Genomic DNA, 22475 nt, shown 5'->3' on the forward strand with positions numbered 1-22475 from the left:
ATATTTAAACCCATGAAATATAAGGCAGATAAAGTTTATTATTATATATTTAAATTAAAATATTATTATTATAGATTTTGAATTTTTATTTAATTGTTTTATTAAAAATTAAAAAATAATATATTAAATCTGGTTGGTCGGATTATTCATTGGTCAGATTATTCGAATTCGAATTTATAATTTTTAAGTTGATTTAGTTCGGGTTGAGATTGTTTTTGTAATATCCTTACTTCAATTCGACTCGAATCCATCCGACGCATCCAAATTGACACCCCTAGGGGTAGGGTGGATAATGTCATTTTTTATTGTCCAATTTGGTGGAAAAAGACAGGATACTTTTCTTAAACAATTAGGATTCGAAACTCGTAAATGCATACATGCGGCATTCGAATAACTAGTGACATTAGAGTGCCACATCAGAAGTTATCTCGCTTTCTGAAGTTATTTAGTGGTGAGAATGTGAGTCGGATCGTCCACTTTAGGATTAATCAATGTAAGTTGGATTAATCGATGTAAATTAGATGTTTGATATAAAAAAATAGGGTGGATAACGATTGCAACTTATATACAAATTTATTACAAAACATAAATTTACAACAGAGAACAGATTTTTAGAAAATCAATAATAATTATTATAAATTGCAATAGAAACGTATTGGATGAAATATGAATCTAAATATGAAAAAATGTGTATATAAAAAATATTCAATTTTAAAAAAAGGTGTAATAATGTTAAAAGTAAATAAAAAATCATTTTGAAAGTAGACCGTACGTCTTCTTCTAATTCGTCTATCAAACACCCAGAACATAATTTATTCACACTAAAAACTTATTTTTTAAAATTATTCGTATTGAAATCCAAATTCAAATCTTCTTATTTATCTTCTAAATATTTTACAAATGTATTTAGATGTTGAGGAAAAGATCATTTTGTATGGATTGTAATTGCATTTAGAGTTGCATGGCATGGTTTTGAGACTGAAATGTAAAGGTTTGATACTGTAATTGCATTTAAATATTTCATTTTAAAATTAAAATATATATATAAAAAATCATAATTGTAATTGATTTTGATGATTAAGATTAAAGACTACAAAATTTGAAAGATACGCTATATGAAAATAATGACATTAAATTTAACATGAAAGACGTGGCAAGCCACGTACGTGTGTCATATGTCACGTGGCCTTTTCGGCCGAATAAAATATCCTTTTAATGATCCCGACGGCGAAGTTGTAGCGGCGATGATTTCGATCAACAAAGAGAGCCGTCCAGTTCACCAGAGGTTGTTCTCATTTACCTACTTCTTCTCCTCCTCCTTCCTCCGCCTTCAAATCCATATTTGTTCCCCTCTATTTCTCGATCACTGTCACATGGCATGACACACATGGCTTGCTATATCTTTCATATTAAGTTTCATACTATTATTTTTCATATAGTGTATTTTTACTCTAATATAATATATATGTGACATATGAATCTTGAGAAATGCTATGCTGTGTGATTTATCCCGCGCAATCCGTGCGCAACACCTCCAACCCATTGCTGCTGCCACCACCCCCGTCATGCCGCCGATCATCGCCTCGGGCGCGATCGACGCGTCGCTCGCCAACGCTCCGTCCGACGGTGGATTCCGGGCGGATAGTGGTCGAAATCCGGCACTCGACACTGTCGGCCAAATCGCGACCGGAGACCAGTCGAGGAAGGACCAGCGTCACCAGATTTCGATCGCGATTTGGCTGGAATCCGGTGTGCGCCACTGCTATCCTATTTCTGATCAAATTCGTTGGATTCCGACCACTATTCGGTTGGAATCCGCCGCTAGACAGAACGTCGACGAGCGGCGCATCAATCACGACTGAGGCGGCGATCGACGGTAGCCAGACATGACGGCGGGGACAGCGGCGGTGGGGGTGGGGACGGAGGGCAACGACGGTGGATCAAGGCGTCGCGTACGAATATATCGTGCAGGATAGCATTCTGCATTCTCGTATGAATCTTTATTTTTTATTTATAAGAGTGGTAACAACGATTAAAAATTACCTGAAAACAAAATAATTTACTTTGTCTTGTTAATCAGACAACCAATCTATGTTTACAACGGCGTCGCCGTTTAACCAAATCTGTCATGCGATTCATTCTCCACGCCAAGGCATCAGCCACTCCGATCGAATCTCTCTCTATAAATGCATGCACCCTCTTCGATTCGATCCTCAACAAACTACAGCCATGGCAGCGCACCTCTTATTCCTCTGCTTCTTCGTCTTCCTCGCCTCCCCCTCGGGGTCGCACGCCGGCAGCATCGCCGTCTACTGGGGCCAGAACGGCAACGAAGGCACCCTCGCCGCCGCCTGCGCCTCCGGCAACTACCGCTTCGTCAACCTCGCGTTCCTCTCCTCCTTCGGCAACGGGCAGACGCCCGTCCTCAACCTCGCCGGCCACTGCGACCCCTCTTCCGACGGCTGCACCGGCCTCAGCGCCGACGTCCGCAAGTGCCAGCGCCTCGGGGTCATGGTGCTCCTCTCCATCGGCGGCGGCGCTGGGAGCTACGGCCTCTCCTCCGCCGACGACGCCAGGGAAGTCGCCGCCTACATCTGGGATAACTTCCTGGGCGGCTCCTCCTCCTCCCGGCCGCTCGGAGACGCGGCGCTGGACGGCGTCGACTTCGACATCGAGGGCGGCGGCAGCCAGTACTGGGGTCTTCTCGCCAAGTACGAAATTCAATCTTTGATCGATTTTTACATCAAAATCCAATATTTCTTCGTGTTAATTTCCGAACGAAATCGCAGATATCTCAAGAACTATAGCAAGCAGGGGAAGCGAGTCTACCTGAGCGCCGCCCCTCAGTGTCCCTTCCCCGACGCCTGGCTCGGCGGCGCCCTCAACACCGGCCTCTTCGACTTCGTTTGGGTTCAATTCTACAACAATCCACCTTGCCAATACAGCGCCGGCGACTCCAGCAACCTCGCCGGCGCATGGAACCAGTGGGTGTCGATCCCGGCGACCAAGGTTTTCCTGGGCCTCCCGGCCGCCCCTGAGGCCGCCGGCAGTGGGTTCATTCCGACCGGCGATCTGACTTCGCAGGTGTTGCCGGAGATTAAGGGCTCCGAGAAGTATGGAGGAATTATGTTGTGGTCCAAGTACTACGACGATCTCACTGGCTATAGTTCATCGGTTAAGCGCGACGTGTAGTTTCAAATGTGTGGGACTTTCTCTTGTTTTGTATTAATGGGGAATGTTGTGAGTGTATGTTATATGTCGATTATATATATACTTAATATACTAGTTTAATAATTTGCATCGAAAATATTCTAAAAATATATCTAGAATGTTAAGATATTACTCAAAATAGAGAAAAAAAAGATAAATTTCAGTTAATCTCACTGACTATATCTGGTGATCGATTCGGTTCCATGAAAATTTCACACCGGCCATCAGGATAAATCAGGAAGTGCACGTAGCGGTCAGCCCAGACATCTTTTAATTGCGCTCCTCATTTGGAAGGAAATTCCTGCAAATACTCAAAAGAGCTTGTTTTAAATTGAATTACTCAAAAGAACTTGTTTGCGTTGGAGCTGCCAATTTAAATTGAATTCGTGTCAAATAATTTAGATAAATTAGATTAAAATTTTAGCAATCTATATTTTAAGATGGATTAAGTGAATCTATTCGCTTAGGCCACGACGCATGTGGGTTGACTTGTGATGGAATTGAGTTGATCCACAGGTTGGAAAAATTTATTATTTTAAAATTTAAAATTAAATTAAAAATTCAATGAACTAGTAGCCTTAACTCATTTAAATTGTAATCCAAATTTAAAAATTTTAATAATCCAATTTTAAAATTTTAAAATTTTTTTGAGAGGTCTATGGGTTGGCCCGCTTAACTTTAATTCGTCTTAGATTGGATTGGATTAGAGATTTTTTAACCTATCAAATTAGTGGATCGACCTGTCTAGTCTCGCCATATAACTAGTTTCTAGTGGATTTGTCCGCCCTGCCATGAATTAGTTCATTTGACAGCTCCAGTTCTTATTGCATTTAGGTCTTCGACTTTACTAATATTTTATATTTTCTTGAGTTTGTCCAATGACAGAGTCAAAAATCTTATAGTCTCCGGTTCGATAAGAAACAAAAGTCTCCGAGCTACTTTTCTTCTTTCTCTTTTATTTTTTTCTTTCTTCCGTCACAAATCCGACAACTTCTCAACGTAGTCAATGTCAAACTCCCGAGCTACGGCCCGAATAGACTATCATGTGACTCTGCCCTTGAATTCGCCTCTTAGATGCATCAAATTCTCCGAGCTTGTTCCAACTTGTCATCCTTTATTATTTTCCTAGAAATCCACTCTCCTGTTGAACTACCGTAGAGTATGATGTTTATCTCTCAGATGCTCTACGCCATTCTTTGTTCTTTGTTGATTAGCTATAAGCTCATCTCTTTATAGACCGCCAAAGCATTGAACCATCAATCATTTCATGTTCCTCGTTCGAGAGTTTATTATTGGATAATCTTTGTCAAAGATACAATGGAAATTTACTGAATTAGAAAGTTCAAGATTTCAATTTCAAATTTATCTGTTGAAATGACTTTCTGTTAATCTCTTCTGCAAAAAGGTGGATCCGCCACTGTTAATCTCAAGTTGATAGTAGGAAGTAACATTTGTTATATCGTCGATGCTTGCTTGAGACGATTGCTCTTGGAATTGCTCGAGCCTGAGTTGGTTGTTGCTGATAAATTTGAGTTTTCCCAAATGTAATGAGATTTGCTTTCTAAAGTTTCTTGAGTCCAGGTGGGAAGTAATATCTGTCAAATCCTAATTGATTGAGCGCCGAGTCGGAAAACCAAATCACCTTATTATCAAGTGTCAAGTCGTTTGAGTGGGATGTTGAGTATCGAGTCGAGAAAGCAATGCTTAATCAGGAAAAGAAACACCAAGTACTCAGGAAAGCAATGCTCATTATCTAAGTACCAAATCAGAAAAGAAAAATGATACGCTACATGAAAAATATAATATGAAATTCAACATGACACACTCAACTGCATGGATGTGAATCCCACTACATGGATATGAGATCCACTGCATGGAATATATCATATTGAATTTCATGTTACATTAGAAAAATAAAAAATTGAGGTTTGCATAATTGCGTTCCATGTCAAATTTTAAAAATAAATTCATCTTTCTCATTTTGTGCTTCGAGATTACGAAGAACGTCTATTTATCGAGGTACAACAGACCGGGCTCCCAGCCAGGCCCGGCCCGGTCCGGTCGTAGTATTTTATGATTTCTAGTTGTTACATACGTACCCGTTAATCTGACCCGACGTGGGCTCGCCTTGCCCTCGACTTGTCGAGCACGCCGTCTCGCCACCGGCGACGGAGATGTCGGCGGCGTATTTCTCGACCGCCTCTGCGCCCATCATGAAGCTCGGTCTTTCTGCTCCAGCGTCTTTCCGGAGACTACTGGCAGGCTCTCGTTCTCTCCTCCCCGTCCTGCCCTTCCCTCCCCTCGCTCAATTCCAATCCCCACGCAGAGGTTTCTTTCTCCTTCACTTGCGCTTAACTCCGACAGATGCCCTTCTCGATTTTCCTGACACAGGAGCTGAACGAAACGCAGGGTTGTGCCGAGTTGCGCTCGCCGTGAAGCCAGCGGCGGGGGCGGAATCGGCCCTCAAAGGGATCGGCGACAGGACTGTGGCTGAGGCCGTTAAGAACATTCTCGAAATGGTATCCCCTCACTCTGTTACCCTTGCTGAGAGTTACCCAACTGTTTGCGTTCTCTTAGTTTGGAAAAATAAGTTTTTTATAGTGAAAGCTATCCATTTTGTGTTGAGAATTCGCCTTTCGCTAAATTGGGGTTAACAGATAGTTCAGACCTTCCAAGAGCAAGTCTTTTTTAGTGTTAAACTGTAGGAATTCTGTCCAGAGGCAACCCCGAGATGAGAGTAAGCTGTGATGGATAGTTGTTGGGCTGATATGGGAGATTGGCCGAGGTGAACTGTCAAGGTGGGAGTGCCAAGGTGGATTGTTGACGCCACCATGGAGCTTCTCTCTACTGCCTCTGTTCACAGAGAAGCAGAAGACCATTTTTTTCCACTTCCTAGAGCCTATATATTTATAGGCCTTGGGCATGTCCAAACGATGAAGTTTTCTAGGTTGTTGCTTGTCTTAGGTTTGACGCCATTTTGCGCCACTAATCAGTAACACGGTCATGCTGAAAAGGCAGTAAGTTCTCTAGAAACTAGACTTTCTCTCTGGAGACTGTCATTGGTTCCTTGAGGATCTTTGTCAGGTTCTGCTTCATTCTAGTATTGCCTCCAATTTCTCACTATTTTGACTTGTCCTTACTCTTCACCTGATGTCTCACCACCCTCTTTCCGCTTGGCCAACCCCAATTGACGTCTCATTAGAGCATGGGACCTTGACTAAGGAATATAGGTGTGAATGAGAGGATGCTCATTCGCTACCCTCCACTAAGCTTGTTGAGCTCAAATGGTCTTATGGCATGCCTGACGATTCTGTTGTTTGGTTTTGCAGAAATTTGACCGAACATTTCGACCTCCTAGTGGGATGAAACTCCAAATGGGATGTTTACCGTCTCTACTAACTAATTCCTAGTCAAGCTTCATTTTCCTTTTTTTTTGCCTTTGCTATCTACTCCTAAAGTCCTCCTTCATCTAACTCCTAAATTCCCCCTTCATCTAAATCCTAAACTCCCTTCATCTATATGAAGGGCAATTCTTTTTGAAATCATGAAGGCATGCGACCATGTTCCTAATTGAATAGTGCTGGGCAAGGATTGAACCTATTGAGTGACTTTTTCAAGAGGTCAATCGGGTGTGATTTGACAAAGGGAGCTACTACATGTCTTCTTGATTTGGGTGGAAGCCCAACTTTGTCACAAAGGTAGAACAAACGATTCATTTTTGTGTCCTACCCTAGGCCACTTGTTCCAACCCTCTGGTCCTATTCACCTTTTCTTAGGACGAAAGAGGCATTGGATTTGCAAACTGCTATCATTAAGTCCGAGCTTCTTAGAGATTTGTCTAAGGAGGCTCTAGTGGAGTTGTCTTTTAAGACCCCATAGGTGTGTTTTTCCCTTTTATGGTAAAGGTGAGGTGGTTGACATAGTCATTCTTTATTTTACAAGCATGAATTTTTCGGACTTCCTAGGGGGTTTCCTCTTTAGTGAACACATAGTGGCGCAACCTTAAATCCTCAACTTCAAAGTCTCTTCATCGGTCCCTAGCTAAGCGGACAAAGTTGTTGCTCCTTTGCTTGTCGAGACTAAGGTGCTTGAGGTTGAGGCCACCAAATTCGAGGAGTCAAGGGGCTCATAGAGGAGTATAAGGAAGTTAAAGACGTATATAGGAGTATAATGATTTGAGCTACTTTTGTGTCGGGCTAGTCAAAATCTCACGTGACTCATCATGTTAGGATATTTTATCTAGAAGTTCGAAGCTCGAGTTTGTGATCCCTTTAACTTGTCGTGATAAGCTGAAAGCCAATTTCGTTTTGATAGCATCTTAGACCTCGCACCATGAAGAAGGCTAAATTTCTTGAGTCCTAGAAGAATTATGCTTGGGGGGGGGGGGGGGGGGTTCGAGCTCAGTCAAAATGCAGTTCATCTTATTGAATCATTGTGTAATTTTTGTTGTCTTTCAGGCCTTGTTACCCTTTAAACCTTTATTTGGACGTTGGGCATGATGCCCTATAAATTCTTGAATGCCTTAAAATTTCTACTTCATTGTTCAAATTTTTTTATTTTACCTTTCTTTGATCCATCATTATGCGTTTTGAACTGTGGGGCCCCACTCTGTCAAGCTCTATTTGTTGGCTATGTCTTGAGTTGTGTGCTTTTAGCATGGGTTATTGGTGGTGAATTGCTCATGGGTCTTGGTTGGCTAATTCCATTTCGACTGCTAGCCTTAGGGCTTAGTGTTCATGGCTTTGGTTGTCCAGTCAATGTTACTTGGTCATAGGCATCATCTAGGTTTAGGCCTCTCGCCTATAAATTCCTTCCTCACCCCTTTGCTTTGCTTGTCTTCGATTCACAAGTTGGATATCTTTCAGCCCATCACCGTAAAGGGAGATTCGCTGGTCTTGTGTTAGTATTGTAGTCTTGGTTCTTCTTGGAATCAATACATTTGATGAAATTGATCATTTTGGTGACTAGTCAAGACGTTCCTCAACAAGAAGAGAGGTTCTCCATACAGACTTTCTCACTCCGCCTGTTCTAAGGGAGTCTCTTCTTGCGCTGGAGAAGCTGGCTGATGTGAAAGCAGTAGCTCAGGGTGGTTATCCTGAGGTAAGCTAATTAAGATGCTCAAACATTCTGAAGAGAATTACTATTTAATCTGAAACTTTGCTTTTGATTCATTTAGGCTGAACGTTGCCGCCTCTCAGTTGGACATCCAGATGTCATGCAAATTGACCCAGATGTTGTCTCTGCCTTGAGGTCTTTTTTATCTCTGCTCTATTGTTGCTTTTATCCTTTATTTTGGTTTGCTGAAAAAAAAATTCTCCAGCATCACAGGGAACTTCAATTTTGATGGTTGTTCTCACGGTGACTTTCTTGGTGCAATTCTTGGCACAGGGATTGCAAGAGAGAAAGTTGGAGATATTCTAGTGCAGGTACAATGTCAATGTGTATGACTTTGCTTTTACAATTTCTAAGCGGTTATATATTTGAAAGGTCGATTATTCCAAGGAAAAACAAATCTAAGAGGTTGATATACTTTGTTATATTGTACAGGGAGAAAAGGGGGCCCAAGTCCTTATTGTTCCAGAACTTACTGAGTTTGTTGTGTCAACCATGGATAAGGTGAAAACTTTCTTTTCCTGGGAATATCATTCTTAGTCGTATCTCCTGTCTACAGCTTATATACATTGAAATCCCATTTGATAGCTTTCATAGTTTTCAACCTTGGAGCTATATAGAGAACTCATAAATTATGTCGTTGAAGATCTTTGGTGAATTTATTTCAGCGATATTACCTCATTAATGAGATTCAAGCTCAAATCTCAAGCTACCATCAAGCTTCTTTTGGTTGTGTCATTCACAACTGTAGCAAATAAAATTTGGCACTAAACAGCTTTTTTGCTTGTTTAGGTTGGTAATGTGACTGTGACTTGCACACCTATACCGTTGCTTGCTTTGGAGTACGAGCCTCCAAGGTTTGGGATAATTGTGTTGTTTTATCTGTTCTGTTTTTCTCACTGTGGCTTTTGATCTCATCTTTTGAGTCCTAATACAACTTGAGAATTTTCATTATCCAACTGTAGGACTAAAACATCCAAAACTGTTGAAGCATCCTTGAGAGTTGATGCACTTGCTAGTGCTGGATTTAAGATATCTCGATCAAAGCTTGTCGACTTGATCAGGTACAATTTATAAGACTTTCCATAAGTTGTCAATCTTACCTATGTAGAACCTTTAATTTTCTACTTCTTATTATTATTATTTTGCACACGGCTAGGGAGCATATACTAGCAAGAAAACGTATGCGTAAGTGAAATCACCACTGAATGGGCATGTAAAGAAACCCAAAACGACACTCTTGTCTTACTTCTCATGCCCATGACAGACATAACACGCATATACAGCAAACTAAATCAAAGCAGAAAAATTAAGTAAAAAAATCTGTACAAAAGTGAAGTGGAAGAAATTTCTAAGTCCATGTGTTTCATAGATCTCCCATCAGATCAATGAGGGCAATAGGGCGGTAAACAAGTATTAGAAAAACATAACAGCATCAAGTCCCACAATTCATGGGTAACTCTGGGATTTGAAAATATTAAAAAAAAAACACTATCAATTAGAACTTACAATTTTCTTAGCTGAACAATATGTTCAGTTAAGGCAGCTCAGATATAGGCAGATTCAGCAGCAAACACAAGGATTGATATCAAGCAGAAATCAGAGTTCCCGTACATCAGCTTACAATATACTGAAAAACTGCAGCTTCCCGAAAAAAACTTGGCACAAACATCGGACTAGATAATCCAGCAGTCATTAGCTATTATGTATACTTATTCATACCATCAGAGACCCCATGTTCAGAAAAGAAACTGGTGATGCAGCTTCCAGTAGTATCTGAACAGCTTTAGCCATAAACAGCTTCAACCTAACTTAGTGATTCTGAACAATATAGACTCCAGATTCAGCAAGTTATGTATCACCAGAAGTTGGTGGCTCCACGCAGTGCGACTCCAGAAGAATTCCATCTTAAGCTTCATTGCTACGTAAGAGAAGCAGTATCTTTAGGCTTTCTGAACTATTTTCAGCTGACTAGATTTACAGAATGGAAAAGTTTGACCTCAGCACACAAATATTCTCCCAACTTTTTAAGCTAAATGTGGTTTGTGTCAGCTGTGAACAAAAGTTTACCCTTCAGACCAACATTTCCAATCTTCTCGCATAGCCAAATTTTCAACAATGGCCCATCTATGTGACAAACAATGATATTACTACAGCTTGAGACCATTCTCCATATTTGCCTAGAGTGGTTACCATCAAAGAAGACAGTATATATTGGTACCTAGTAATAAACAACTGGGATTTTGTGTTTGCTATTGCCCTCCACTTTCCCAACCTATCAACTGTAGGTACTCTGTTCAAAAACATTAACCAAGATATGAAGGAGAACCTTGGTAAGCTCCTTCAGATTTTGCAATCTGATTAGTAGCCTGATTAGTAGTGATGCTTATTTTTGATGAACTTATATGCAGATTTAAGGTGAAATTTGCCATTTCTAGAGAAATTCTGTATAACCTCATCAGGGCTATCTTTTCCAAGAGTGGCAAGTGAACATATGCTATTCCAAGTATTAAAATGGGAGTAGTTGCATTTGATCTCTAATTCAAGTCGCCCCCACTAAAACAACTTTAGCTCACTCATCTTAGAAATACACAATAGAGGCATTGCCCATTAATAGGCTTATGTCGTCCATTTCCTATTAAAATTTTAATTTATTTTCCATGATACATAATCAAGTGACTGCATAAATCTCAACCGCCAAGAGCGATTAAGAAGCTTCTTTAAATTCCAAATAAGGTTATTCCTTACAAATCTTATAGAAAGGAATGCCTATTGTGTATCTTAGGAAATAGGCCTAATAAAAAATCTGCCTTTGGCCTAAACCACCTTCCTTCTTGGATGAGCACATAGATCCCCTTGGGACATTATGTAGATGCTCTTCACACTATAAGAATCTAGTAATCATTATCTCGACTTTTAATTCGTTTAAGGATTAGCAGCCAGATAAGAGAATTTTCCTTTTGCCTCAAGTTACCTCCGGCCTTCCTGCATAAAATAAAACTTTTGATTTCTAGCTAAACAAAGTCCACCAGTCTAGAACAATCTCTAAAATAGAGCTTTGTTGAAGATATTGGGTTTCCCAAGTATTTAAATGGTGCCCCCCTTCTTATATCCCTACTAAACTTGAGATATGGATCTTATCTCTGTCGCACAATATATTGCTGATTTTGCATAATTTGGAGAAAGACCAAAAACTATAGAAACCCTCTTTAAAACCTTAATAATAGTTTATAAAAATGACAACCCCTGCCCCCCCCCCCCCCCCCCCCCCCCCCCCCCCAAAGGCAACCTCCTTTTTAAGTTTCCTTCATTGGTACCCTACACTTTGACCAAAGGGTGCAGCCTCTCTCATCTCCCCCTTTTTCTCTTCTTTAATCGGACCCGACGTGGGCTCGCCTTGCCCTCGACTTGTCGAGCACGCCGACTCGCCACCGGCGACGGAGATGTCGGCGGCGTATTTCTCGACCGCCTCTGCGCCGATCATGAAGCTCGGTCTTTCTGCTTCAGCATCTTTCCGGAGACTACTGGCAGGCTCTCGCTCTCTCCTCCCCATCCTGCCGTTCCCTCCCCTCGCTCAATTCCAATCCCCACGCAGAGGTTTCTTTCTCCTTCACTTGCGCTTAACTCCGACAGATGCGCTTCTCGATTTGCCTGACACAGGAGTTGAACGAAACGCAGGGTTGTGCCGAGTTGCGCTAGCCGTGAAGCCAGCGGCGGGGGCGGAATCGGCCCTCAAAGGGATCGGCGACAGAAATGTGGCTGAGGCGGTTAAGAACATTCTCGAAATGGTATCCCCTCACTCTGTTAGCCTTGCTGAGAGTTACCCAACTGTTTGCGTTCTCTTAATTTGGAAAAATAAGTTTTTTATAGTGAAAGCTATCCATTTTGTGTTGAGAATTCGCCTTTCGCTAAATTCGTTATAGAATCTATTGAGGTCGGGGTTAACAGATAGTTCAGACCTTCCAATAGCAAGTCTTTTTTAGTGTTAAACTGTAGGAATTCTGTCCAGAGGCAACTCCGAGATGAGAGCAAGCTGTGATGGATAGTTGTTGGGCTGAGATGGGAGATTGGCTGAGGTGAACTGTCAAGGTGGGAGTGCCAAGGTGGATTGGTGACGCCACCATGGATCTTCTCCTGCTGCCTCTGTTCACAGAGAAGCAGAAGACCATTTTTCCACCTTCTAGGGCATATATGTCCAAACGATGAAGTTTTCTAGGTTGTTGCTTGTCTTAGGTTTGACGCCATTTTGCGCCGCTAATCAGTAACATGGCCATGCTGAAAAGGCAGTAAGTTCTCTAGAAACTAGACTTTCTCTCTGGATACTGTCATTGGTTCCTTGAGGATCTTTGTCAGGTTCTACTTCATTCTAGTATTGCCTCCAATTTCTCACTATTTTGACTTGTCCTTACTCTTCACCTGATGTCTCACCACTCTCTTTCCGCTTGGCCAACCCCAATTGATGTCTCATTAGAGCATGGGGCCTTGACTAAGGAATATAGGTGTGAATGAGAGGATGCTCATTTGCTACCCTTCACTAAGCTTGTTGAGCTCAAATGGTCTTATGGTATGCCTGACGATTCTGTTGTTTGGTTTTGCAGAAATTTGACTGAACATTTCGACCTACTAGTGGGATGAAACTCTGAATGGGATGTTTACCTTCTATACTAACTAATTCCTAGTCAAGCTTCATTTTCCTTTTTTTTGCCTTTGCTATCTACTCCTAAAGTCCTCCTTCATCTAACTCCTAAATTCCCCCTTCATCTAAATCCTAAACTCCCTTCATCTATATGAAGGGCAATTCTTTTTGAAATCATGAAGGCATGCGACCTAATTGAATAGTGCTGGGCAAGGATTGAACCTATTGAGTGACTTTTTCAAGAGGTCAATCGGGTGTGATTTGACAAAGGGAGCTACTACATGTCTTCTTGATTTGGGTGGAAGCCCGACTTTGTCACAAAGGTAGAACAAACGATTCATTTTTGTGTCCTACCCTAGGTCACTTGTTCCAACCCTCTGGTCCTATTCACATTTTCTTAGGACGAAAGAGGCATTGGATTTGCAAACTGCTATCATTAAGTCTGAGCTTCTTAGAGATTTGTCTAAGGAGGCTCTAGTGGAGTTATCTTTTAAGACCCCATAGGTGTGTTTTTCCTTTTTATGGTAAAGGTGAGGAGGTTGACATAGTCATTCTTTATTTTACAAGCATGAATTTTTCGGACTTCCTAGGTGGGTTTCTCTTTAGTGAACACGTAGTGGCACAACCTTAAATTCTCAACTTCAAAGTCTCACTCCCCTTGAGGAGCAAGGAAGGCGTGCCCCTGGTGTGCAAATCGAGGCACTACATGAGCAATGCCAACCTCTTAGTTGTTAGTGACACCTTAAGTGCCTTAGGTCCTTTGACACAATTGACTTGCCTATAGTAGTTGTCCTTGTGAGCCCTTTGGTGTCTAACATCTCTTCTTGGGTCCCTAGCTAGGCAGGCTTTGCCTGTCGAGATTGAGGTGCTTGAGGTTTAGGTCACAAGATCCAAGTAGTCAAGAGGCTTGAAGAGGCCTGAGTTGTCAAGCCTTGTCATGTGGAGGGTGATTCTTGAGGTCTCGTTGTTGGCAGATCTATTCTAAGGACGAGATCCCTTTGGCCCTAGTTTAATTGACGAGCTATGGGGGCACGTATCCTAGGCTAGCTATTAAGTTTCACGATATGAGCTCGAAAAAGCTCATTGCTAAGAGTGCAAAGACAAATGGTTCAACACTCCATCATTAAGTCCAAACTTCTTAGGGACTTGTTTGAGGAGGCCCTAGTGGAATTAGTCTTTCAAAGCCTCATAGGTATGCGCTATGCCCTCCCTTTTTATCGTAAACATGAGGTGGTTGACATGTTAATTCCTTGGTTTATAGGTATGGATTCTCTTAGTTCTTTGGTGATGCCTTTTTTGATGAACAGGTTGTTGCACAATCTTCAACTCCCAACTTTGAAGCCTCACTCTTCGAGAAGATTGAGGAAGACACGCCTTGGTGTGTAGATCGAGGCACTGCATGAGCAGTGCCAATCTCTCAATTGTCAATGTCACCTCAAGTGCCTTGGGTCCTTTAGTGACGACTAACTTGCTCGTGGTTGCAATTCTTGCGAGTATCGTGAGCCCCTAGGTGTCCGATGTCTCTTCATTGGTCCCTAGCTAAGTGGACAAAGTTGTCGCTCCTTTGCTTGTCAAGACTAAGGTGCTTGAGGTTGAGGCCACCAAATCCGAGGAGTCAAGGGGCTTATAGAGGAGTATAAGGAAGTTAAAGACCTATATATGAGTATAATGATTTGAGCTACTTTTGTGTCGGGCTAGTCAAAATCCCACGTGACTCATCATGTTAGGATATTTTATCTAGAAGTTCCAAGCTCAAGTTTGTGATCCCTTTAACTTGTCATGATAAGCTGAAAGCCAATTTCGTTTTTTTATTGAATCATTGTGTGTGTTTTTTTTTTTTTTGCCTTTCGGGCCTTGTTTCCCTTTAGACCTTTATTTGGACGTCGGGCATGATGCCCTATAAATTCTTGAATGCCTTAAAGTTTCTACTTCATTGTTCAAATTTTTATATTTTATGTTTCTTTGATCCATCGTTATGCGTTTGGAACTGTTGGGCCCCACATCTGTCAAGCGCTATTTGTCGGCTATGTCATGAGTTGTGTGCTTTTAGCATGGGTTATTGGTGGTGAATTGCTCATGGGTCTTTGTTGGCTAATTCCATTTTGACTGCTAGCCATAGGGCTCAGTGTTCATGGCTTTGGTTGTCCAGTCAATGTTTGTTGGTCATAGGCATCATCTAGGTTTAGGCCTCTCGCCTATAAATTCCTTCCTCACCCCTTTGCTTTGCTTGTCTTTGATTCACAAGTTGGATATCTTTCAGCCCATCACCGTAAAGGGAGATTTGCTGTTCTTGTGTTAGTATTGTAGTCTTGGTTCTTGGAATTACTACATTTGATGAAATTGATCATTTTGGTGACTAGTCAAGACGTTCCTCAACAAGAAGAGAGGTTCTCCATACAGACTTTCTCACTCCGCCTGTTCTAAGGGAGTCTCTTCTTGCACTGGAGAAGCTGGCTGATGTGAAAGCAGTAGCTCAGGGTGGTTATCCTGAGGTAAGCTAATTAAGATGCTCAAACATTCTGAAGAGAATTACTATTTCATCCTGAAACTTTGCTTTTGATTCATTTAGGCTGAACGTTGCCGCCTCTCAGTTGGACATCCAGATGTCATGCAAATTGACCCAGATGTTGTCTCTGCCTTGAGGTCTTTTTTATCTCTGTTCTATTGTTGCTTATATCCTCTATTTCAGTTTGCTGAAAAAAAAATTCTCCAGCATCACGGGGAACTTCAATTTTGATGGTTGTTCTCATGGTGACTTTCTTGGTGCAATTCTTGGCACAGGGATTGCAAGAGAGAAAGTTGGAGATATTCTAGTGCAGGTACAATGTCAATGTATATGACTTCGCTTTTACAATTTCTAAGCGGTTATATATTTGAAAGGTCAATTATTCCAAGGAAAAAAGAAATCTAAGAGGTTGATATGCTTTGTTATATTGTGCAGGGAGAAAAGGGGGCCCAAGTCCTTATTGTTCCAGAACTTACTGAGTTTGTTGTGTCAACCATGGATAAGGTGAAAATTTTCTTTTCCTGGGAATATCATTCTTAGTCGTATCTCCTGTCTATAGCCTATATACATTGAAATCCCATTTTATAGCTTTCATAGTTTTCAACCTTGGAGCTATATAGAGAACTCATAAATTATGTCGTTGAAGATCTTTGGTGAATTTATTTCAGCGATATTGCCTTATTAATGAGATTCAAGCTCAAATCTCAAGCTACCATCAAGCTTCTTTTTGTTGTGTCATTCACAACTGTAGCAAATAAAATTTGGCACTAAACAGCTTTGCTTGTTTAGGTTGGTAATGTGACTGTGACTTGCACACCTATACCGTTGCTTGCTTTGGAGTACGAGCCTCCAAGGTTTGGGATAATTGCGTTGTTTTATCTGTTCTGTTTTTCTCACTGTGGCTTTTGATCTCATCTTTTGAGTCCTAATACAAGCTTGAGAATTTTCATTATCCAACTGTAGGACTAAAACATCCAAAACTGTTGAAGCATCCTTGAGAGTTGATGCACTTGCTAGTGCTGGATTTAAGATATCTCGATCAAAGCTTGTCGACTTGATCAGGTACAATTTATAAGACTTTCCATAAGTTGTCAATCTTACCTATGTAGAACCTTTAATTTTCTTCTTCTTATTATTATTATTTTGCACACGGCTAGGGAGCATATACTAGCAAGAAAACGTATGCGTAAGTGAAATCACCACTGAATGGGCATGTAAAGAAACCCAAAACGACACTCTCATCTTACTTCTCATGCCCATGACAGACATAACATGCATATACAGCAAACTAAATCAAAGCAGAAAAATTAAGTAAAAAAATCTGTACAAAAGTGAAGTGGAAGAAATTTCTAAGTCCATGTGTTTCATAGATCTCCCATCAGATCAATGAGGGCATTAGGGCGGTAAACAAGTATTAGAAAAACATAACAGCATCAAGTCCCACAATTCATGGGTAACTCTGGGATTTGAAAATATTAAAAAAAAACACTATCAATTAGAACTTACAATTTTCTTAGCTGAACAATATGTTCAGTTAAGGCAGCTCAGATATAGGCAGATTCAGCAGCAAACACAAGGATTGGTATCAAGCAGAAATCAGAGTCCCCGTACATCAGCTTACAATATACTGAAAAACTGCAGCTTCCTGAAAAAAACTTGGCACAAACATCGGACTAGATAATCCAGCAGTCATTAGCTATTATGTATACTTATTCATACCATCAGAGAACCCATGTTCAGAAAAGAAACTGGTGATGCAGCTTCCAGTAGTATCTGAACAGCTTTAGCCATAAACAGCTTCAACCTAACTTAGTGATTCTGAACAATATAGACTCCAGATTCAGCAAGTTATGTATCACCAGAAGTTAGTGGCTCCACGCAGTGTGACTCCAGAAGAATTCCATCTTAAGCTTCACTGCTACTTAAGAGAAGCAGTATCTTTAGGTTTTCTGAACTATTTTCAGCTGACTAGATTTACAGAATGGAAAAGTTTGACCTCAGCACACAAATATTCTCCTAACTTTTTTAGCTAATTGTGGTTTGCATCAGCTGTGAACAAAAGTTTACCCTTCAGACCAACATTTCCAACCTTATCGCATAGCCAAATTCAACAATGGCCCATCTATGTGACAAACAATGATATTACTACAGCTTGAGACCATTCTCCATATTTGCCTAGAGTGGTTACAATCAAAGAAGACAGTATATATTGGTACCTAGTAATAAACAACTGGGATTTTGTGTTTGCTATTGCCCTCCACTTTCCCAACCTATCAACTGTAGGTACTCTGTTCAAAAACATTAACCAAGATATGAAGGAGAACCTTGGTAAGCTCCTTCAGATTTTGCCATCTGATTAGTAGCCTGATTAGTAGTGATGCTTATTTTTGATGAACTTATATGCAGATTTAAGGTGAAATTTGCCATTTCTAGAGAAATTCTGTATAACCTCATCAGGGCTATCTTTTCCAAGAGTGGCAAGTGAACATATGCTATTCCAAGTATTAAAATGGGAGTAGTTGCATTTGATCTCTAATTCAAGTCGCCCGCACTAAAACAACTTTAGCTCACTCATCTTAGAAATACACAATAGAGGCATTGCCCATTAATAGGCTTATGTCGTCCATTTCCTATTAAAATTTTAATTTATTTTCCATGATACATAATCAAGTGACTGCATAAATCTCAACCGCCAAGAGCGATTAAGAAGCTTCTTTAAATTCCAAATAAAGTTATTCCTTACAAATCTTATAGAAAGGAATGCCTATTGTGTATCTTAGGAAATAGGCCTAATAAAAAATCTCTGGCCTAAACCACCTTCCTTCTTGGATGAGCACATAGATCCCCTTGGGACATTATGTAGATGCTCTTCACACTATAAGAATCTAGTAATTATTATCTCGACTTTTAATTCGTTTAAGGATTAGCAGCCAGATAAGAGAATTTTCCTTTTGCCTCAAGTTACCTCCGGCCTTCCTGCATAAAATAAAACTTTTGATTGGTAGCTAAACAAAGTCCACCAGTCTAGAACAATCTCTAAAATAGAGCTTTGTTGAAGATATTGGGTTTCCCAAGTATTTAAATGGTGCCCCCCTTCTTATATCCCTACTAAACTTGAGATATGGATCTTATCTCTGTCGCACAATATATTGCTGATTTTGCATAATTTGGAGAAAGACCAAAAACTATAGAAACCCTCTTTAAAACCTTAATAATAGTTTATAAAAATGACAACCCCTGCCCCCCCCCCCCCCCCCCCCCCCCCCCCCCCAAAGGCAACCTCCTTTTTAAGTTTCCTTCATTGGTACCCTACACTTTGACCAAAGGGTGCAGCCTCTCTCATCTCCCCCTTTTTCTCTTCTCCAAATAATCTTGTTAAACAAATTTCATTTGATGGACCGAATAAACTTTAAAGAAAAAAAAAATCAGGCATGATATGTATTTCTGAGAGTATGAGAGGCTCACATTTAAAGTGTTTTGGTCCATCAAGCTGTTTTGATCAAAATGGCGGCATAGACAAAAACAATTTTAAATCACAATATAAAACTAGATATGTATTCATAAGAGTGTGAGAAGTCCAAATATTCTGTATTCTAATACTGCATATGTTTGTAATATGATAAACCCAACTTTTGTTTCTTGAATCAGCAATGGGGATGTGCGAGTTAACTGGGCACCAGTGACGAAAAATGGAGCCACACTAAAAACAGGAGATATAGTTTCTGTTAGTGGGAAAGGAAGGTTAAAGGTAAATCAATGTTTCCATTTTCCCTTCTGTTTATGAGCTTATCAGCTTTAATTAACTTTTTTTTATCCATTTTGAATCATTCAGTATCACATGTATTGTTAATCTTTGTTGTTCCAAAGAAAATATAGTTTCATTGTAGTGTAGATTTTTTCCTATGATGGACGTGTAGCTTAAATTAGTTTGCTATCTTCTGTAGTTTCTTGTTTACATTTTTATATGTCCATTGTCTGAACTTAAAACTTAAAGTCATTTTGGTGGACTTAGTTAAGGAATTAATCAGAGTGAGAGGTTTGGTTCATGAAAACATTTAGGATAAGTTGGATGGTTAACTAGTTTTTGGAAAACCTTCACTAGTTCTTCCTGTGATTCCATTTTAACTCCAGAGCTGTATGCATGGCAAACATCTATCTGCAAAAACATAGTACTAGGATTCTGTGTTCCATTCCATCTCTTTACAAGTAACCTACCCAGCCTCAAATAGTTGGGATTCATCTCCTGTTTTTTTTACAAAACAAAGTCACTTGTTGCAGATCGGGGAGATAACAGAAACAAGGAAGGGAAAATATGCAGTCGAGTTGATCCGCTACCTGTAGGCCATTGTTGATGGATATGGCTTTCCTCACTCGAAGTTCTACTGCTGCCTTCATCAAGAAATGTTGGGCACATATCTTGAAAGCACAAACAGCCAAACCCTATCGGTTTTCTCGCGGTTTCTTCATCTTACTATTTTGATCATTTTTTTCCCCTCGTCTGCTTAATGATTACTGTTTGTAGATTCTTGTGGACAGTTATCGACAGTTAAATGAGGTGTTCAGTCATGAATCTTTAGCCTCCCAGGAATGGTTCTATGCTCAACTTTTTCCTTGAATCTGTGGTTCCTGAAATCTGGAGCTGATTTTATTATTCCAAACCGAGACCTTTACTGGTACATGACTTGCAGTTTCAGATTTTGTATTTCATATCGAATTGCGATTGCAAAACAGAAGCTAAGGTTGAATTCTTGTGGTTGTGATCTTGTTTGCTGGTTATGTTCTTGAATCATTGCAATAAGTTTGTTTGGCAAGAACACCTGGTCATTTCATTCCAATTGTCAAGAACGAACATCACCATATTTACTCAGCTACTGAAAGAAAAAAATGATAAATCTCAGTCAGTTTCATGGACTCAATCTCTGTGGGTGACCGATCCGGTCCCACGGAAGTTTTCCACCGACCACTAGGGTAAATCGGAAAGTGCATACGGCCACCAATCCAGATGTCCAGCATCCTTTGATTGCGTTTTCGTAGCTGGGGATCGAATCGTGGATCCTTGGGTCACAATCCGAATGTTCTACTGTTGCACCATTGTCCCGGGGACTACTCAGCTACTGAAACATTGGAATGATATTGATGTTTATGGTCATTAGATTGCTCTTGATCTTTCACTTCAACAAAAAAAATGGAATCCGTCACCTCAACGGCTCCATATGATCGGTTCCACGATCATCTATGAAGAGGCAAATTGAGAAGTTGCAGTTTGACCATCACGAAGAGAGCATTATCTCGGTTTCATCGAAATTCGATTCTTGTCCACTTCAGCAAATCTGATCCGTAGTAATTAACTTAACCATGTCCTAGGTTTTTCTTGATCTTTTGCTAATCTAATTAATATAAAATTTAACTTGATTATCTCATTAAATATAATTTTTTAATTGGTATAAGATATTTAAGTTTTAAAATCGATTAATTCTAGAGATGGGCGATTTAGTTTTAAAAAAATTATCGATTAAGATAAATTAGATAGGAATCATTTGATACTAAAGAAGATAATTTTGTTACAATAAAGTGTAGATAGTTTGGATTGTGGGGGAGAAATTAAGCAAGAACATTTTCAACCAGAGAAAATGAGCTCAAATTTGACACATCAAACAGGCAATTCTCCGCCGCCGGACCGGAAAATTCCAGCAGCTCCATCGCCGTCGGTCACAGGCATCGCAACTGAAAATCAAATCTAGAATTTTACGCCGAAGCATCAAGATGAAGAACTGGCGGGCTGCATCGTCGGAGAGGTGACGGGGAACAGCGACAGCAGCCTGGGCGGTTCCACCGCGCTCCTCGGCGGCGGGTGCAGGTAGAATCCCTTCTCCGCGATGGCCCGCTCCTCCTCGCCTACCGCCGCCGCAGCCGCCCCGCGGCGAAAGGGGTCCGGCACCAGCGGCGTGATTGGGCTCACCAACGCCAGCGAGGGGAAGTCCAGCACGCTCGGCGACAGGGTCGCCGGCTTCGCGGGCGCCGGCGGTCGGATCGCCTTGAGGCTCTTGAGACTGTCGCGGCGCTCGTAGAGCTTGAAAGGTTGCTTCTTGGGGCCCGGCGGTGCCTTGTTCCCCGCCGCCGCCGCGATGCCGTGGCCGGTGAGCTTCTGGACGACCCGCTTGAAGGAATCGGCGTCGGCCTGGACGAAGGTGGTCGGGCAGCCGCCGGCGTCCATGAATTTCGGCCTAACGCCTCCACTGCTCACGCTGACGCAGCTGCTGCTTCCGGCGGAGCGAGGAAAAGCGTGGCCGCTCGACTCCATGAACTTCGCTCTGTTTTCTTCGCCCCTTTCTTCTCTCCTCTGTTTTCGTCTGTTCTTGATCAACTCTGATATTAAATAAAGAAAGGTTATGAGAGGTCGCGTTGACTTCGTTCATAAAAACTTTGCACGTTGTTTTAGATAGATTTGATACACTAGACGACTATTTTTTGCGCGTCCGTGAGTGACATGGGATCTATCGTTCATCACGTGATCGCGCGTCAGATCTTACAGTCTAAATGTGGGAATACACAGTATTCCGTCCCAACCCTCCGCTGCTGCCACTGCGCCGTCCGACTGCCAGCCCGAGCATGATTGACACGCCGCTCGTTGGCGCATCGGCCGGCATCGGATTCCGGTCGGACTGTGGCCGGAATCCGACGCAAGTTGGCCGGAAACGCGGCCGGCAGTGGCGCGTGCCAGTTTCTGACCAAATCATGATCGGAAATGACGTGTGCCACTGCCGGCCGCGTTTTCGGCCAAATCACAATCAGATTCCGATCAAATCGTGGTCGGATTCCGACCAAATCACAGCCGGAGATCGGTTGAGGAAGGACCGGCGTCGCACATCGGTCCTTCCTCGGTCGGTCTCTGACTGTGATTTGGCCGAAATTCGACCGCGCCATTGCTGACCGTGTTCCGACCAAATTACGTTGGATTCCGAGCACAATCCGATCAGAATCCGACGCTGGCCGAAGCGCCAACGAGCGACG

The 22475-nt window shown here is 41.5% G+C and overlaps 4 protein-coding genes across 4 annotated transcripts; 3 read left to right on the forward strand and 1 right to left on the reverse strand.

Moving 5' to 3' along the window:
• The first annotated feature begins 2229 nt into the window (after window positions 1–2229).
• On the forward strand, window positions 2230–3192 carry LOC141834907 (acidic endochitinase-like). Its single transcript, XM_074722302.1, has 2 exons — window positions 2230–2711; window positions 2790–3192. The coding sequence occupies exons 1-2, from the start codon at window positions 2230–2232 to the stop codon at window positions 3190–3192; spliced, it is 885 nt and encodes a 294-aa protein (XP_074578403.1).
• Window positions 3193–5322: 2130 nt separating this feature from the next.
• On the forward strand, window positions 5323–10812 carry LOC141834515 (uncharacterized). Its single transcript, XM_074721836.1, has 9 exons — window positions 5323–5538; window positions 5620–5729; window positions 8179–8310; window positions 8387–8460; window positions 8531–8636; window positions 8758–8826; window positions 9115–9179; window positions 9288–9386; window positions 10734–10812. Exons 1-9 carry the CDS (start codon window positions 5385–5387, stop codon window positions 10810–10812), a joined length of 888 nt encoding a protein of 295 aa, XP_074577937.1. The 5' UTR covers window positions 5323–5384.
• A 934-nt stretch (window positions 10813–11746) lies between these two features.
• Window positions 11747–20213, forward strand: LOC141834932 (uncharacterized). Its single transcript, XM_074722328.1, has 10 exons — window positions 11747–11919; window positions 12001–12110; window positions 15319–15450; window positions 15528–15601; window positions 15672–15777; window positions 15900–15968; window positions 16254–16318; window positions 16428–16526; window positions 19113–19212; window positions 19743–20213. Exons 1-10 carry the CDS (start codon window positions 11766–11768, stop codon window positions 19803–19805), a joined length of 972 nt encoding a protein of 323 aa, XP_074578429.1. The 5' UTR covers window positions 11747–11765; the 3' UTR covers window positions 19806–20213.
• Window positions 20214–20993: 780 nt separating this feature from the next.
• LOC141834931 (VQ motif-containing protein 4-like) lies at window positions 20994–21795 on the reverse strand. The gene has a single exon (XM_074722327.1). It carries the CDS (start codon window positions 21763–21765, stop codon window positions 21223–21225), a length of 543 nt encoding a protein of 180 aa, XP_074578428.1. The 5' UTR covers window positions 21766–21795; the 3' UTR covers window positions 20994–21222.
• Window positions 21796–22475: the final 680 nt, after the last annotated feature.

Source organism: Curcuma longa, chromosome 9 (genome assembly GCF_044706935.1).
Source record: "Curcuma longa cultivar G26 ecotype Majalengka, Jawa Barat chromosome 9, ITB_CL_G26_1.1, whole genome shotgun sequence".
Classification (NCBI taxonomy): domain Eukaryota; kingdom Viridiplantae; phylum Streptophyta; class Magnoliopsida; order Zingiberales; family Zingiberaceae; genus Curcuma; species Curcuma longa.

Bases quoted from the DNA above. Each gene is read 5' to 3' on its own strand.
- LOC141834907 (XM_074722302.1), top strand. From the start codon at position 2,230: ATGGCAGCGCACCTCTTATTCCTCTGCTTCTTCGTCTTCCTCGCCTCC. The intron at 2,712-2,789 runs GTACGAAATTCA...ACGAAATCGCAG, and splicing joins TACTGGGGTCTTCTCGCCAA to ATATCTCAAGAACTATAGCA.
- LOC141834515 (XM_074721836.1), top strand. From the start codon at position 5,385: ATGTCGGCGGCGTATTTCTCGACCGCCTCTGCGCCCATCATGAAGCTC. The intron at 8,827-9,114 runs GTGAAAACTTTC...TTGCTTGTTTAG, and splicing joins TTGTGTCAACCATGGATAAG to GTTGGTAATGTGACTGTGAC. The intron at 9,180-9,287 runs GTTTGGGATAAT...ATCCAACTGTAG, and splicing joins TTGGAGTACGAGCCTCCAAG to GACTAAAACATCCAAAACTG.
- LOC141834932 (XM_074722328.1), top strand. From the start codon at position 11,766: ATGTCGGCGGCGTATTTCTCGACCGCCTCTGCGCCGATCATGAAGCTC. The intron at 15,969-16,253 runs GTGAAAATTTTC...TTGCTTGTTTAG, and splicing joins TTGTGTCAACCATGGATAAG to GTTGGTAATGTGACTGTGAC. The intron at 19,213-19,742 runs GTAAATCAATGT...CACTTGTTGCAG, and splicing joins GTGGGAAAGGAAGGTTAAAG to ATCGGGGAGATAACAGAAAC.
- LOC141834931 (XM_074722327.1), bottom strand. From the start codon at position 21,765: ATGGAGTCGAGCGGCCACGCTTTTCCTCGCTCCGCCGGAAGCAGCAGC.